Source organism: Marmota flaviventris, chromosome 3 (genome assembly GCF_047511675.1).
Source record: "Marmota flaviventris isolate mMarFla1 chromosome 3, mMarFla1.hap1, whole genome shotgun sequence".
NCBI classification, from domain to species: Eukaryota; Metazoa; Chordata; class Mammalia; order Rodentia; family Sciuridae; genus Marmota; species Marmota flaviventris.
In genome coordinates, this window is record NC_092500.1 from 77,764,609 (window position 1) to 77,777,947 (window position 13,339).

Here is a 13,339-nt window from a genome sequence, read left to right on the forward strand (position 1 = left end):
ATACATTGAAAAGAATAGTCAGGGAAGAGGTAAACTAATTTTTAAAAATTCATTGTGGCATTTTATATAACTTAGTCTGCCATGATATACACAGTTCCTTTCATGATATAAGCTCAGATATTTGTGTAATGAAGGAATTGCTCTTGTCCTTGTCTCAGATCAAATGGAAGGGAAGAAGAAACAAAAGATGAAAACTCTGTTTATCAGAAACTTGATTTAGTCTATTTGAACTTCCTTATCCATAAAATGGGGCTATAATTTTAAATATATTATAATTTCCAATGCTAATTTCATTAATCAGAGACAAGAATCTCTTTTAAACATATTTAAGAACCAAATAGAATGCTGCTAAAGAAATTTTTACTTTTCCTCTTCGATTTCTCAAAAAAAAAAAAAATCAGGTTAACTTACTGGATGATAAAGACGTTGTAAATAAGAACAAGAGGATATCAGTTCCCACTTTGAGAAAAGAGACTTACTTTAAGAAACAAGTTGGGGAGTAATCTAGGGCATGCTCACACAGGAACAACTTTGTATGTGCCATCCTTACATCCCCAAATAGGAAGATAAAATTTGAGCTTGTCAAAACTAGAGAGTTCATTATGGCATTTGAATTTCAGTTCCTTGTGTCCTGAATTTTAATGATAATAATTAATATCAATACAAAGGATTACAGTTTTCAAAGTTCTCTATAACTTCATTTTACTTTCACAACAACTATGAAAGGCCTGTTTTGCAGAAGAAGAAAATTAAGCTCAAGCCAAGTGAAATGACCCCCTCTGCACAGGGCAGCTGAAGCTACACTGCAGTCAGATTCCAATTCAGCACTCTCCCCAGTGTTTGGATGGTACTCTGCTAGATCTGAGGGATGAGAATGGGATTAGTAACAGTCAAATGGCTTGCACTTCCACCAGTTGGATATTTGTGTGAGCCACTAATCACTGTCATTCTAAAAAAGAAGAAGAAAAAAAGATCTGTGTTGTCATGGCAATAGTTTAACATTGTAATAATTAAAGCTTTTCTTAACTGACTAGCTAAACTGTGACTTAGAATATACACTATTTACCCTGTAATTAGGACAATGGTTTACAAGAACAAAAATGTTACTATGTTTTTGACTCCTGTTAGAAGAGGCTTTGATTTCTTTTAGAAGAGGATTTACAGCCTGAAAAAAATCATATTCAGGGCATAAAGAAGACATCTCTGATCTTTGAGGGAAGGATAGAAGATTTAAGTTTTATTACATTGAAGAGTATGAGTGTGAACTAGGGAATAAATCCATAAGAAATAAGAATCAGAATCTCATTGCATGGGTAAAAGTGATTTTAACAGAAATATTTGATTACTCAATAAAATATCTCAAATATTTTAGGAACATTGCACAAACCAGATTAGAATAGATCAGTTTAGTACCTCACAATATATTGTTATTATTATTTTCATGTATTCTCTTTGACCATTTTCCTAAGTCCAGTGTAGGCTACTGATCCTATAGATACCTGTGCAGATTTCAAGGTCAAATTACATTTCATGGCATGCCTAGTAAATGAAAATGGGATAGATCTAAGGAAACAGCACTTCAAAATTTAAGTTCGTAAAAAAAACTTTGCTTATATACTTGGTTATAGAAACTAAAATATTGAATTTTAAGTTCAGTATGATTTTAATTAATAGAATTAGTAGCTAATTCTCTCATTTGAGGTAAAGTAGTCCTAGTGTATCTCTCTGTATACAAACAATTTTTTAGTTTAGTCAAATTTTAACTTGACCATTTTTAACATATAATATAGTATAAATTGTAAACACATTTTCCTTTGACCCTACTTCAAAATATGTCAATTTTTTATAAGATGTACCACAACAGTAAACGTTATAAGAATGTTTTACATAATGTCTAATTATAATTTAACTTACAAATTGAACATTTTTGTTCCCTTTCAATTCTTGGTAACTAGTCAAGGAAGTGAAAAACATCTCTAAAAATACATCTCAAGCTATTTCAACCAAATAAACGTTGGATCTGATTGGATTATATAAGTATGTTATAAATAATGTTTAAGTGAAAAAGTTATATAAAAGCATATATAAATAATTTTTCAATATCTCATGTGATTACTTAGTAGAATGACTAATTCCTGAAATAATGTAATTAGGCAGCATAACTAGGAATATGATAGTAGAGCATGGTGGTCACGGGTGTGGCCACTAGGCCCAGGCTCCCTCAGTCAGATTTTAATTTGAGCACCAGCCTAGCTGTGCTACTTTGAATAAATTATGCCTCTGTGCCCCAGGTCCTCACATGTAAATTAGAGAACACTATAGTATGTACTTCATAGGGTTACAGGAGGATCAACTGAGTTGATAAGAATTTAAGCTTGTACCTGCCAAATCATAAGTACTCATTGTTAGTCTTTACTAGAAAAACCTAAAGAGCAAGGATGCATTTTAATTTTTAACTGTGAAAAAATCTGATAGTTTATTAATTTTTTCCTGTCTTTTATTATTCTCCTTTGATATTATCCTAATTATCACTGGATATTATTTTCTCTCATTCTGTTTCTTGTATTCTTCAGCACATGATCTGATGCTGGATGTGATATCATTTTTTCTGTAAGTCTTTTCATCCACATAATTGCAATAGCAATCTGCAAGTTCCTTATTCCAGGTAAAGCCAAGCAGGATGTTGGAGATCTTTTGAAAATGCTACAGTATATTTTCACGTTTGCCTCTGGCAAAGTTCTGCCACTATACCAGTCTTAATATGTAGCCCAATTTACGGTATATGTACTGAATTGTAATTCCTTTAATTTTTTTGAGAAATCTGTGACTAATACAAATAACAGACAAAGAGTTGTTCATACTCTCACAACTCATTTTGGTTTATCTTTATCTGTATAAGAGGAACTATAGAGAAAGGCTAAATAAGTTGAAGTACAGCTCTAAAATTTTTTTATGGAGTTGTTTCAATAACTTCATCATTTCAGTTCAGTTGCAGATAATAAGAAAATATAAGAGAATGAAATTGGCAACACCTCAGACTATATTTCTGATTTTAACAAATCCCATTTTGGTAATACCATGGATATTTAAACCTATAAAATTATCAAAGAACCAAAGAATGACAGAATCACACAACCATTCAGGGTTATACAACCTCTAACTGTTTAGCACCTCACTTGAGGCAAAAATCCTTTTCTTCATCATCTAATCTCCGTTTTAATTATCCCAGTGTGGAGAAGTTCATTACTTCATCATGTTGGATAGCTCTAGATATTTTAAAATGCTTCCTTTTATGAAGCTGAAGTTTGCCTACCTACGGCTTCCATAAATCCCTATTGTCATGAAAGTTCTTCAGGCATTAGCAGACAGTTAGCATTAATTCTATCTTTGCCCTTAGCCCCTGTTTTTTTCCTCTCCTTTTTAGGTTCAACATCCTTGTTTTTTGATGTTCACTAAGTTTTTAATTCCTATTTAGGAAATCAATGTGCATGTATGAATCAATGATTTAAATATTCATTAAGCAATGTCCTGAGTATCAGTGTTATAAAGGTGTGGAACTCGACTCAATAGACAACAGAAGTGAATAGAGGATTTTGAAGTGAGTTACCTGAGAGTATGCTGAAGACTACTGGAGAAAGCAAGGATATGGTGATGAGGATTTGGACTGAGCAGAAATGGAAAGGGAATGGGATGGATAAATATATGAGATCAACAGATTTAGAAAACTGAATAAATCTCATCGATGAAGGGAAGGTGAATCAAAGCACATTGCATGTTTCCAAGTATGAGTGACTCATAAAAATGTTAGTGCTGTTAGTGATTTTAAAAGAGAAAACTGGTTTCAGAGAAAAAGGGAGAAATAGATGAGTTTGCTTGAGTTTAGGTAGAATTAATACATCCGTTTAGAAATATTCATTGGATTTCTAAATTGGAAGACTTAGAGATATAGGATTTAAAATTATTGTAGCTAGGAAATATCTGTGGAACTATCAGATTCAAGACAACAATTATAGTCTAAGAACAGATGATTAGTCTGATGGACAGACCAAGGAGAGACAAGAAAAAAGACCTTGGACTAAGTCTGGAGGAGACAAATGGATTAGTATAGCTTATTCTGTAAGTTATGGTGTTAAGAGAAGCAGGTCTTAAGGCAGATCACATTTAGAAGACATTAGTAAGCTTACGTATTAAATAGTCTGGAAATTTTGACAAGAAGAATAGTAATAGTGATTAAGGAAATTCAGTTAGAATTTTTAAAACTGTTATTTTGACCCCAAATTCTAGAGTTCTACTTTTATTGTTTCCTTAGAGCTTCTAAAGCCAATCTATGTTGAACAAAGGAAAATGTACTCAGTTTGTCTGTCACAACATTATATTCTTTGTAAAAGTAAATATACAATTATTTATTTTATGTATTAGAAATAACATATGAGGACATGTGAATCTATATATATTTAATACTGTAACAACTAAAACATGAAATTTATGAGACCCAAACATCCACATGGAAATAAAACAGTCATATGAATACTTTATCTGTATGAAGTTTACACTAGATACACCCAGGTGATTGACAGCATATTTTTGTGCAATATTGAATTTTGTTGGTAATCACATTTCTTTATGCGCTTATTATTATTCAAAGTACCAAATTCAAAGCCTCATAAAATGTATATCTGTGAGTTTCAGGTGTTTCTAGAACTTGAGGAGGCTTCTTCTTGAATATTGCATATATCACTTTTCAAAAGTATTTATGCATGTGTGTGTGTGTTGGTGTGTGTGTCTATTTAAACATATATATACATATACATATGTGTGTATATAATATATATATATATCATATGAATTTAATTAAATATATATATCATATGAATTTAATTCCTATTTAGGAAATCAATGTGCATGTATGAATCAATGATTTAAATATTCATTAATTAAATTCATATGATATATATATATATTAAATATAATATAAATATTTATATTATATTTAATTTATATTATATTTAATATAAATATTAAATATCATATAATATATTAATTTATATTATATTTAATATAAATATTAAATATAATATAATATATTAATTTATATTATATTTAATATAAATATTAAATATAATATAAATATTAAATTCATATGATATATATAAATATATCTTGGTGAGGAGAGTTTATGTACCTTTTTATAATATGGTCATTAATTTGATCTGCCTAAATGATATGTTTTGTGTGTGTACAGCCACAATTCCTTCAGGAGACATCTACCAAGGCAAATGCAAGTGTCCAGTGTTGATTACAGTATGGGCACTGAACCTGTTTTACAAAGAGGAGAAACAACCACCAGCATTGGGAGGATAAAACCAGAGCTGTACAAACAGAAGTCAGTTGACTCCGAGGGCAACAGAAAAGAAGATGTCAAAACCTGTGGGAAACTTAACTTTACCCTGCAGTATGATTATGAAAATGAACTTCTAGTTGTCAAAATTATCAAAGCCCTAGATCTTCCTGCTAAAGACTTCACAGGAACATCTGACCCTTATGTGAAGATGTATCTTCTTCCGGATAGGAAAAAGAAATTTCAGACCCGTGTACACAGAAAGACTTTAAATCCTCTGTTTGATGAAACTTTTCAATTTCCAGTAGCATATGATCAACTAAGCAACCGAAAACTCCATTTCAGTGTATATGATTTTGACAGATTTTCTAGACATGACATGATTGGCGAGGTGATTCTTGATAACTTGTTTGAAGTCTCTGATCTCTCCAGGGAAGCCACAGTCTGGAAAGATATTCATTGTGCTACCACAGTAAGTAATAATTTCACCATTATATTGTTGTTGTTTTTTACTTACAGGAGATGAATTATTACCTAGATTATTAGGATGAATTCTACAGAATTCTAGAATTTAGATCCTAAGAACCTGCATAGGTAGGATTTGTTTATATTGTCATCATCATCGTCGTCATCACCATTATCATCATCATCATAACTTGGGTACCTAACATAATACAGATAAAATTAGTTATTGTGTAAATATCTAATTAGCCCTTTATAAATTACCAAAATTAGCAGACTTTTCTCTTATAAAATATTTATATGTAACTTACCATCAGGACCTAATTTCCTCATGTTTAATATTGAATTTCATTATTTAATGTGATTTTGTGCATCAGATCAAAACTGAAAATGTACTATGATGTTATTCAGTTTGATCAAACACAATCCATTACTTCAGAAGCCTTCATGGAATTCATATGATTACAGCAGATGAAATACAGAATGATCAAGAAGTGGTCACACTATAATACTACTTTTTCATTATGAAATTCTTTTTCCAATGATAAAGTAATATTAATTTTGTTACTGAAAATTTTGAAAACAGTCAAAATGCATAGCATAAAATTAAGACAATAAACAATACTACCAATTATATAAATATTTTGGTATAATTCTTTCCAATTTTTGCTATGTATAAGTTAACATAATTAAATCATACTGTTAAGGTTTTTCAGCATAATTATCTTTCATATTGAATCTGTTTTAATGCATGTTTTAAATATATAATCCATTTTATTATTGTTAGATGTTTAATTTAGGCATAAATTTTTATACTAAAATTATAGTTTTTCATATCTGTTTTTTTATTTGACTTTGTCTATGATAGAATTCTAGAAGTGGAATTAAAGAACTGGTTTCTTAGGTTAGATTGCTAGATAGTTTTTGGTTTATTAGTTTTAAAATGAGATCATTTGGCTTCTTCCCAGGTAGTCTATGTATTTTTAAATTTTTACCAAAATTAATAACCTTAAAATATTGCAGTTTTGAATAGAGAGGTATTACTAAGAAAAAGAAAGAATAATTTTCCAATTAAAAATAGTTCCTTTTGGACTAGGGTTGTAGCTCAGCAGTAAGCACTTACCTGGCATGTGTGAGACACTGGATTTGATCCTTAGCACCACATAAAAATAAATAAAATTTTAAAATAGTTCCTTTTTGTGGCTGGGTTGTGGTTCAGTGGAGAGCACTTGCTTAGCATGTGTGAAGCACTGGGTTCAATTCTCAGCACCACATAAAAAATACATAAATAAAATAAAGGTATTGTGTCCATCTACAACTAAAACAAAAATTACTTTTTAAAAAATAGTCCCCTTTTGTGTTTTGTCCGCTGATCAGTATTTTGATAATTGCAGTCAGTATTTGGGTTGATTGTGCTATTATTATGAATTATGTAGATAAAGTAATTTAAAAGTTTATCCTGCCAATTTAATACTGTATTACATCATGTTAGTTTTTATTTCATGGTCTCCATTGTAATATTGATTAGGAAACAAAGAAGGAATTTTGAAACTGAATCATATTTCAAAGGCACTCTGGAGTTCTTTTGATTTCACATTAGTTTTTTACTTTCTTGCTTGAATTCCTACAGGGAAAATATAGTGAGCAGTGCTTTTTACAGCTTTTAAAAACATGACAGCTTCTAGAATTCTACAGATGCAGATTGTAATCAGTTGTTATTTCTTTGACTCTTTAGTCTTATTATTCCTTTGATTATTTTAACAAATAAGTTCTGAGTGCCTACTCTGTTTTGGCATGCTGTAAGTATTAAAGATGCAACAACACATTTATGTAAAAACAAATTTTTGAGGCATGTTCTTTTCATACAATCAGGTTCAGAGATAGGTAATCAGCAAATGAAGTCTAAAATTATTGTAATTTTCTAGGAGATTGGTAGTAAATCTTAAAATTTTTTTAAATCATCAGCTTCTGTATCCCAAATTGGTTCTCAGATGAAGGTATTTCTTTTGAGTAAGAAAATAATTTGTGTGTAAAAAATTAATTTTCATGTAGGGATCATCTTACTATATATCACAACTATAGCAAGCCAATTACTTCTATATCAACATGGAAATATCCCTAACAAAAGGAACTATCACAAGGAAAAGCAGTGTATATCAAATACCACTATTTCTGTGATCAGAAAGTAAACTACATATTCAGTTACACGTACAAAAAACATATCTATGTAAAGACACCCATTAATTAAATAATAAACTGGCAAATGTGGTAAAACTGGAGGAAGGAATATAGAAAGGGAGTGACTTGCAACTTACTGCCTTATGTATTTTTCTTTTAATTTTTTAACTATATTGTTCAAATGTTTAATTAGCTCTTGAAAAATTTGATCACTATAGAGACTAATGTATTTTGAATACTTAAATGTAGTTTTCCTTACACTCAAGAAACCATTGAAAGTATAAGAAAATGAGGAAAAGATTTCCCTTTTTTCAACAGAATCAACTTCATTTTGCATATTTATTTATTTACTCATCTATGCAGTAAGCATTTTTTCACAACATTGTCCTGGATACTTAAAAATTCTCACAAGAAAGTAAGGTTCATGTGCACACCACATTGACCTAGTTTACAGGTATGAAATGTTTGAACCCATTATTTTCTAACTTAGCATCTGTCAAGTATTATTTGTAAAAGCAGCCCTTGACATAACAATATAAGAAATTGTGCTTATTGCACCAACCATTCAGAGTACTAAATGTTCTGATGACTATTGAAGTAATGTATTTCATTACACGTTACTAAAGTTTTTTAAAATGTTTTAAATGTTTTTTTCTTATGTGTGCAATATATTTTTAATTTTACCCCCAATTATACTGGATCTATTACAGGATCAGAATAATATCTCCTCATATATTAAAACGTATATGAGTGTGTGTGTGTTTGTGTGTGTGTGTGTTTGCATATGTATAGGTTTTTTGCATTTCATCATTAATTAGAAAAAGTTATAACTATGGAATAGTGTGTTAGCTAATAACATTTTAGAATGTGGCAAAATTCCAATCCCATTATAAGAAAAAGTGTTGTAGATGTCAGGGTAGCAGAGAATGGACATTTTGGTCAGGGGCTGTCTGCATCTCCTGAGATGTAGCAGGCAGTACTGTAGCCACAGGTCTGCAGGTCCATAGGTCGGGACAGCTGGCCCACCCCACATCTGTTCCTCTTTGAGCAGACCTAGTTTGTTCTGTGTGTCATTTCTGTAGTAAACCTAACCCTAGAGTGCTATGGATTACACATTTGCTTATGGAATAACAATTAATTGATTACAGATTGACTCAAATGACACAAGTTTTGTGAACCTATCTTTAAGATCTTTGAGTCATCTTGTAAGAACTGACAGGAAGCATGTCTGTTGAAGTATAAAAATGAATTAAATTTAAGTCAAGCCTCAAATTATAGGATCTATCATAGATGATCACAAACATATGAGAGTTCTCAAAGCATGATTCTTCCTAGTCTAACACCTGCCCAATTCAGGCACACTTGAAAAGAATTCTGAATCACGAATATTTAATAATTCATAAATCACCACTGTTTGTTACATTATTTTTTACATTAGATCACATTATGTACATTTATAGAAAAAGGTTTCATTGTCTGTTGAGATTATTCTGACCATCCTTGAATTTCATGGGAAAGGTTGCAGGTAAATTGGCTATAAAACAGCCCAATGCTTCAGTTAGTTTTTTATTAACAGTTTAAACAGAGGTTTTCTGTAATAGTAATTACAGAGTTCTGTTTCACAAAACAAATATTCAATATTAATGCAAATATGAAATTTAAATTTGTACCACTAGTGTTAAATTCAATTCATCATGGATGCCACACTTTTTAGACAAACAGAATTATTGCATTAACTTCCCTGCCTCTACCTATAGTTTGTGAAGGTAGTCACAGGGATAATGGGGAAGCTACATGGCAATTATAATCTTCACAAGTAAAATGATGTAGAAATTAAATCTGGAAATGATGTAGGTGCAATGAATTTAAGGAAAATAATCATCTTGCTTTTTAAACAATCTCAAATATTATCACTAAAATGTTTGTAGCCATTCCTTAAGCAACTACATTGGCTACCCATTTCTGAATGATACCCTTTCACAATGAGTCAGAGTCAGAGAGAGAAAATTCCAGGTAAGCTCATCTAGCTCCTTATAGGCCATGGAAGGAGCTTCAGGATTTACTTACTCTAAGTAACATATAAGACCATTGTTGGGTTTTGTTCAGAGAGGAGCCATAGTCTCATTTAGTCTCATCAATAAGATCTCTGACTACTACTATGTGGAGAATAAACTTTGAGAGGCATATATGGTAGCATTTATAAATCAATTTGAGATAGATACTAGAATAATGAAACCAAGTTTATTCAGTCCAGGTGTCCAGTTACAGCAATACTTAAGGGATTCCTTTAGTTAGGAATGGTTTTGTAAATTATTTAAATAATTTTACAAAGATGCTTGGAGAGCTGTATATGGTTTATTGAATGATTTACTATGCCCCTATCTATAAATGATGATTAAAATTTAAGTGAGTCTCTAATTCCTTTCACCAAGAATCTTATGAAATCTCTCAACCAGTATATGTTGAAAGAGTTCTTACTAAATGTGTATCTTTTTATTTTCCAAATAACTCTTGTCCCAGTATCTGTGGTGGGCTATTCTCTCTTTGCTTCATTACACAGGTAGTGAGACCTAATTTGCTAAATCAAGGAAAAGCTGTTTCAAGGTCCCAGTTCTACCTCTCTAACCTGAATGCTTCGTGGCTGCTGGTAGCTAATGTCCATGTCTGTGTTGGGTAAGAGCTAAACAATCTTGGTAGAGTTATTTCCCACTTGGATGAGAAACTGAAAATGAGTTTCCACTGAGCAGAAACATGGGCACTCTTAAATAGCATCCCTGGCAACTATAGTTCTGTGTTGTTATCATTAATCATGCAATACCCAGTAGGCTTTGCGACTACCCCACCCTGAACACTGCCAACTTCTCTGCCCTGCTTTTGCCTGACTTAGGCTAAAGACTTCATTTGAATTTGTGCCACAGCCAAGCAAAATGCTTAAGATTATGCACTTATTTCCCCATAGTAACTATTTTACTATGTTTCCTGTAAAATATTGTCAACCATAAATATGCATGATATTTATATTTATGTAAATTTTTTAAAGTTATTAAAGGAAAAATCTAAAGATTACATGTTTCATACAAAATGCATTCCTTCCTTCATGCAGAAGTCAAGGAGGTCCTGCTAAGGGTGAGCATTTTCTCTGATTTACAGAGGAAATAGCAAAAAAGATTCAATAATGCAAGTATGTAAAAATCTAACCAGGTTTTATAGAATAGGCCTCCTTTTCCCATATTTTCCCCCACTTTAATTGAATATAATAAAACCTAGTTTAATTAGAATCACTTGGAGAAAGAGGAAAGGCAGGGAGGAAATGCCTTTGAAAATTGTGGTTGTTTGAAAGAAAAGGGGGACAATGGGATAGAGACTGGAGAAGGGTGATAATGTTAATTACACTTCCTAATTGACAGCTTCCTCCTCCTTCTCATTTGCCATCTAGTGTCACTAGACTACTTGTGCTGGCTAGTTAAGGGGGAATGGCCAGATGTACAAAGAAAAAAAAAAGCAATTTGCAGACATTAGGGAGATATTTGATTCACTATAGAATTATAGCCAACATAATCCCAAACAACATACTCTCTAGAGAGAGCAATAGAGAAGTAAGAATCAATAAGACTAGTAGATTAGCATTCTCTAACTGTAGCTCCACAAACCATACATGTATCTTTAAATGGTTCAAAATTGCTGGTAATTTATTATATTCTCCAGGCCTTGGTTTGAGGACTTGGCTGCAATGGCTATAGGGGTTTTACTCACAAAAACAACACTTGTAAGAAATATCTTTGCTTACATGGTCTCTGGCTACTGAGTAGTGTTCACCCCTTCAAGCAGTAGATTCCTCTCCTGTAACTGCAGTCATGACCTGGCTTAATGCTTTGATGATTTATTAACTCATTTATTGGTTCAGTAAGCTCTTTTTTTCAATTTTTTAATTTATTTTAATTAGTTATACATGACAGTAGAATGCATTTATGCACTTTGATATATCATATATAGATGGGATATAATTTCTCAGTAAGCTCTTTATTAAGCACTAATCTTTTGCTAATCATTTACCCCAGAAAAATTATAAATGAATAAAAAAAGATATTTTATTTCATCATCTATTATATATAATGCTAGAGAACTAGACCTGTAACATACATTGTTTTTGGATATTATCCCTTTTAAATCTGACTATGATTCCTTCAGGTGATTTTTATTAACAATGAAAATGGAACTCATCCTGACTACAGAGAAAATCAGAGGTGATACGGTTAAGTGTTCTTCTAGAAAGGGACATTTAGAATAAGGACACTGTTTCCATTCAGAGTATAATCTGGTATTGCCAGAGCCAGTGCTTCCTGTTAGACTTTGTGATCATCATCAGACACTTCACCTCACCTAGAAGCCTGTGTGGATACTGCTCTCTCTGCTTTTAATTTCCTTTATCTTTCCTAGTTCTTCAAGGGTGAGGTTATTTGTCCATCACCTCTGAGGCCTAGATCCTCATGAGAAAAATCAAATACCTTTCATCACTATTCCTGTAATTAGACCCAAGTAAAAGCACTTTCAACACTGGATCAAAAAACACACAAACAAAAACAGAGATATAATTTAAAATTATATAGACCTGTTTTCACTCCAGCTTGTCCCCTAATTAATTGTGTTAGGTTCTGAGAGGTTAAGTAATTTGTTCAAAATTACCATAAGACCTGTGAGGAGATAAAGTGTGGGGTCATCAGTGTTCCCAGATGACTAGAATGCTTGACACTTTGATGCTCTCTATAAACATGAGCTTGCTAATGAGTGATTGTTTATAGATTGAAAAGGCATTTGAAAACAGCTGGCATGCAAAATTTGGAGATTGTGAAAGTGTAATAATAAATTTATAAGATGAAGGTTAAAAAATTGAGGACTTAATTGTTAGGGGCCACACATTCATACCAAGGAATTGGGATTTTATATTTTAAGACCTGTGCATCCAACATATACTTATCAGTGAATCCCACTGAGATTTTTACCTGAGCCCAGAACAATATAAATGACATTGCACATTCATTAACCTGGTGGCCTTTCTTCATGAATCCTCAACTAGACCAACCCTGACATTCACTGCCTTGAGGATTAGTTCTTCCTCATCTAATGCATTTTCTGGATATTGAAATGACAGGTGGTTTTTGTAACTGCTTGTTCTTCACCTTGAAATGAAGCTCTCAGCACCAGTTAATTTTCTGTTGTGTTTTCTATGAGTCTCTGCAGCCCTACAGCAAACACACCTGAAGGGGCCTGTCCAGACAATCTTGGACGTGCTGGAAATAATTTACTTAGTCCTCATTTTTTACCAGACCTTATTACAGTAACAAAATATCAGAACTAGAATTG

General features: G+C 31.9%; 1 protein-coding gene across 1 annotated transcript in view; it reads left to right on the forward strand.

Moving 5' to 3' along the window:
* Positions 1–13,339, forward strand: part of Syt10 (synaptotagmin 10) — a 52,654-nt gene that overhangs the window by 25,325 nt on the left and 13,990 nt on the right. Inside the window, exon 3 of the mRNA XM_027934220.2 lies at positions 5,243–5,810. Within this exon, the coding sequence (XP_027790021.1) occupies positions 5,243–5,810 (568 nt within the window). The remainder of the gene's footprint in view (positions 1–5,242; positions 5,811–13,339) is intronic.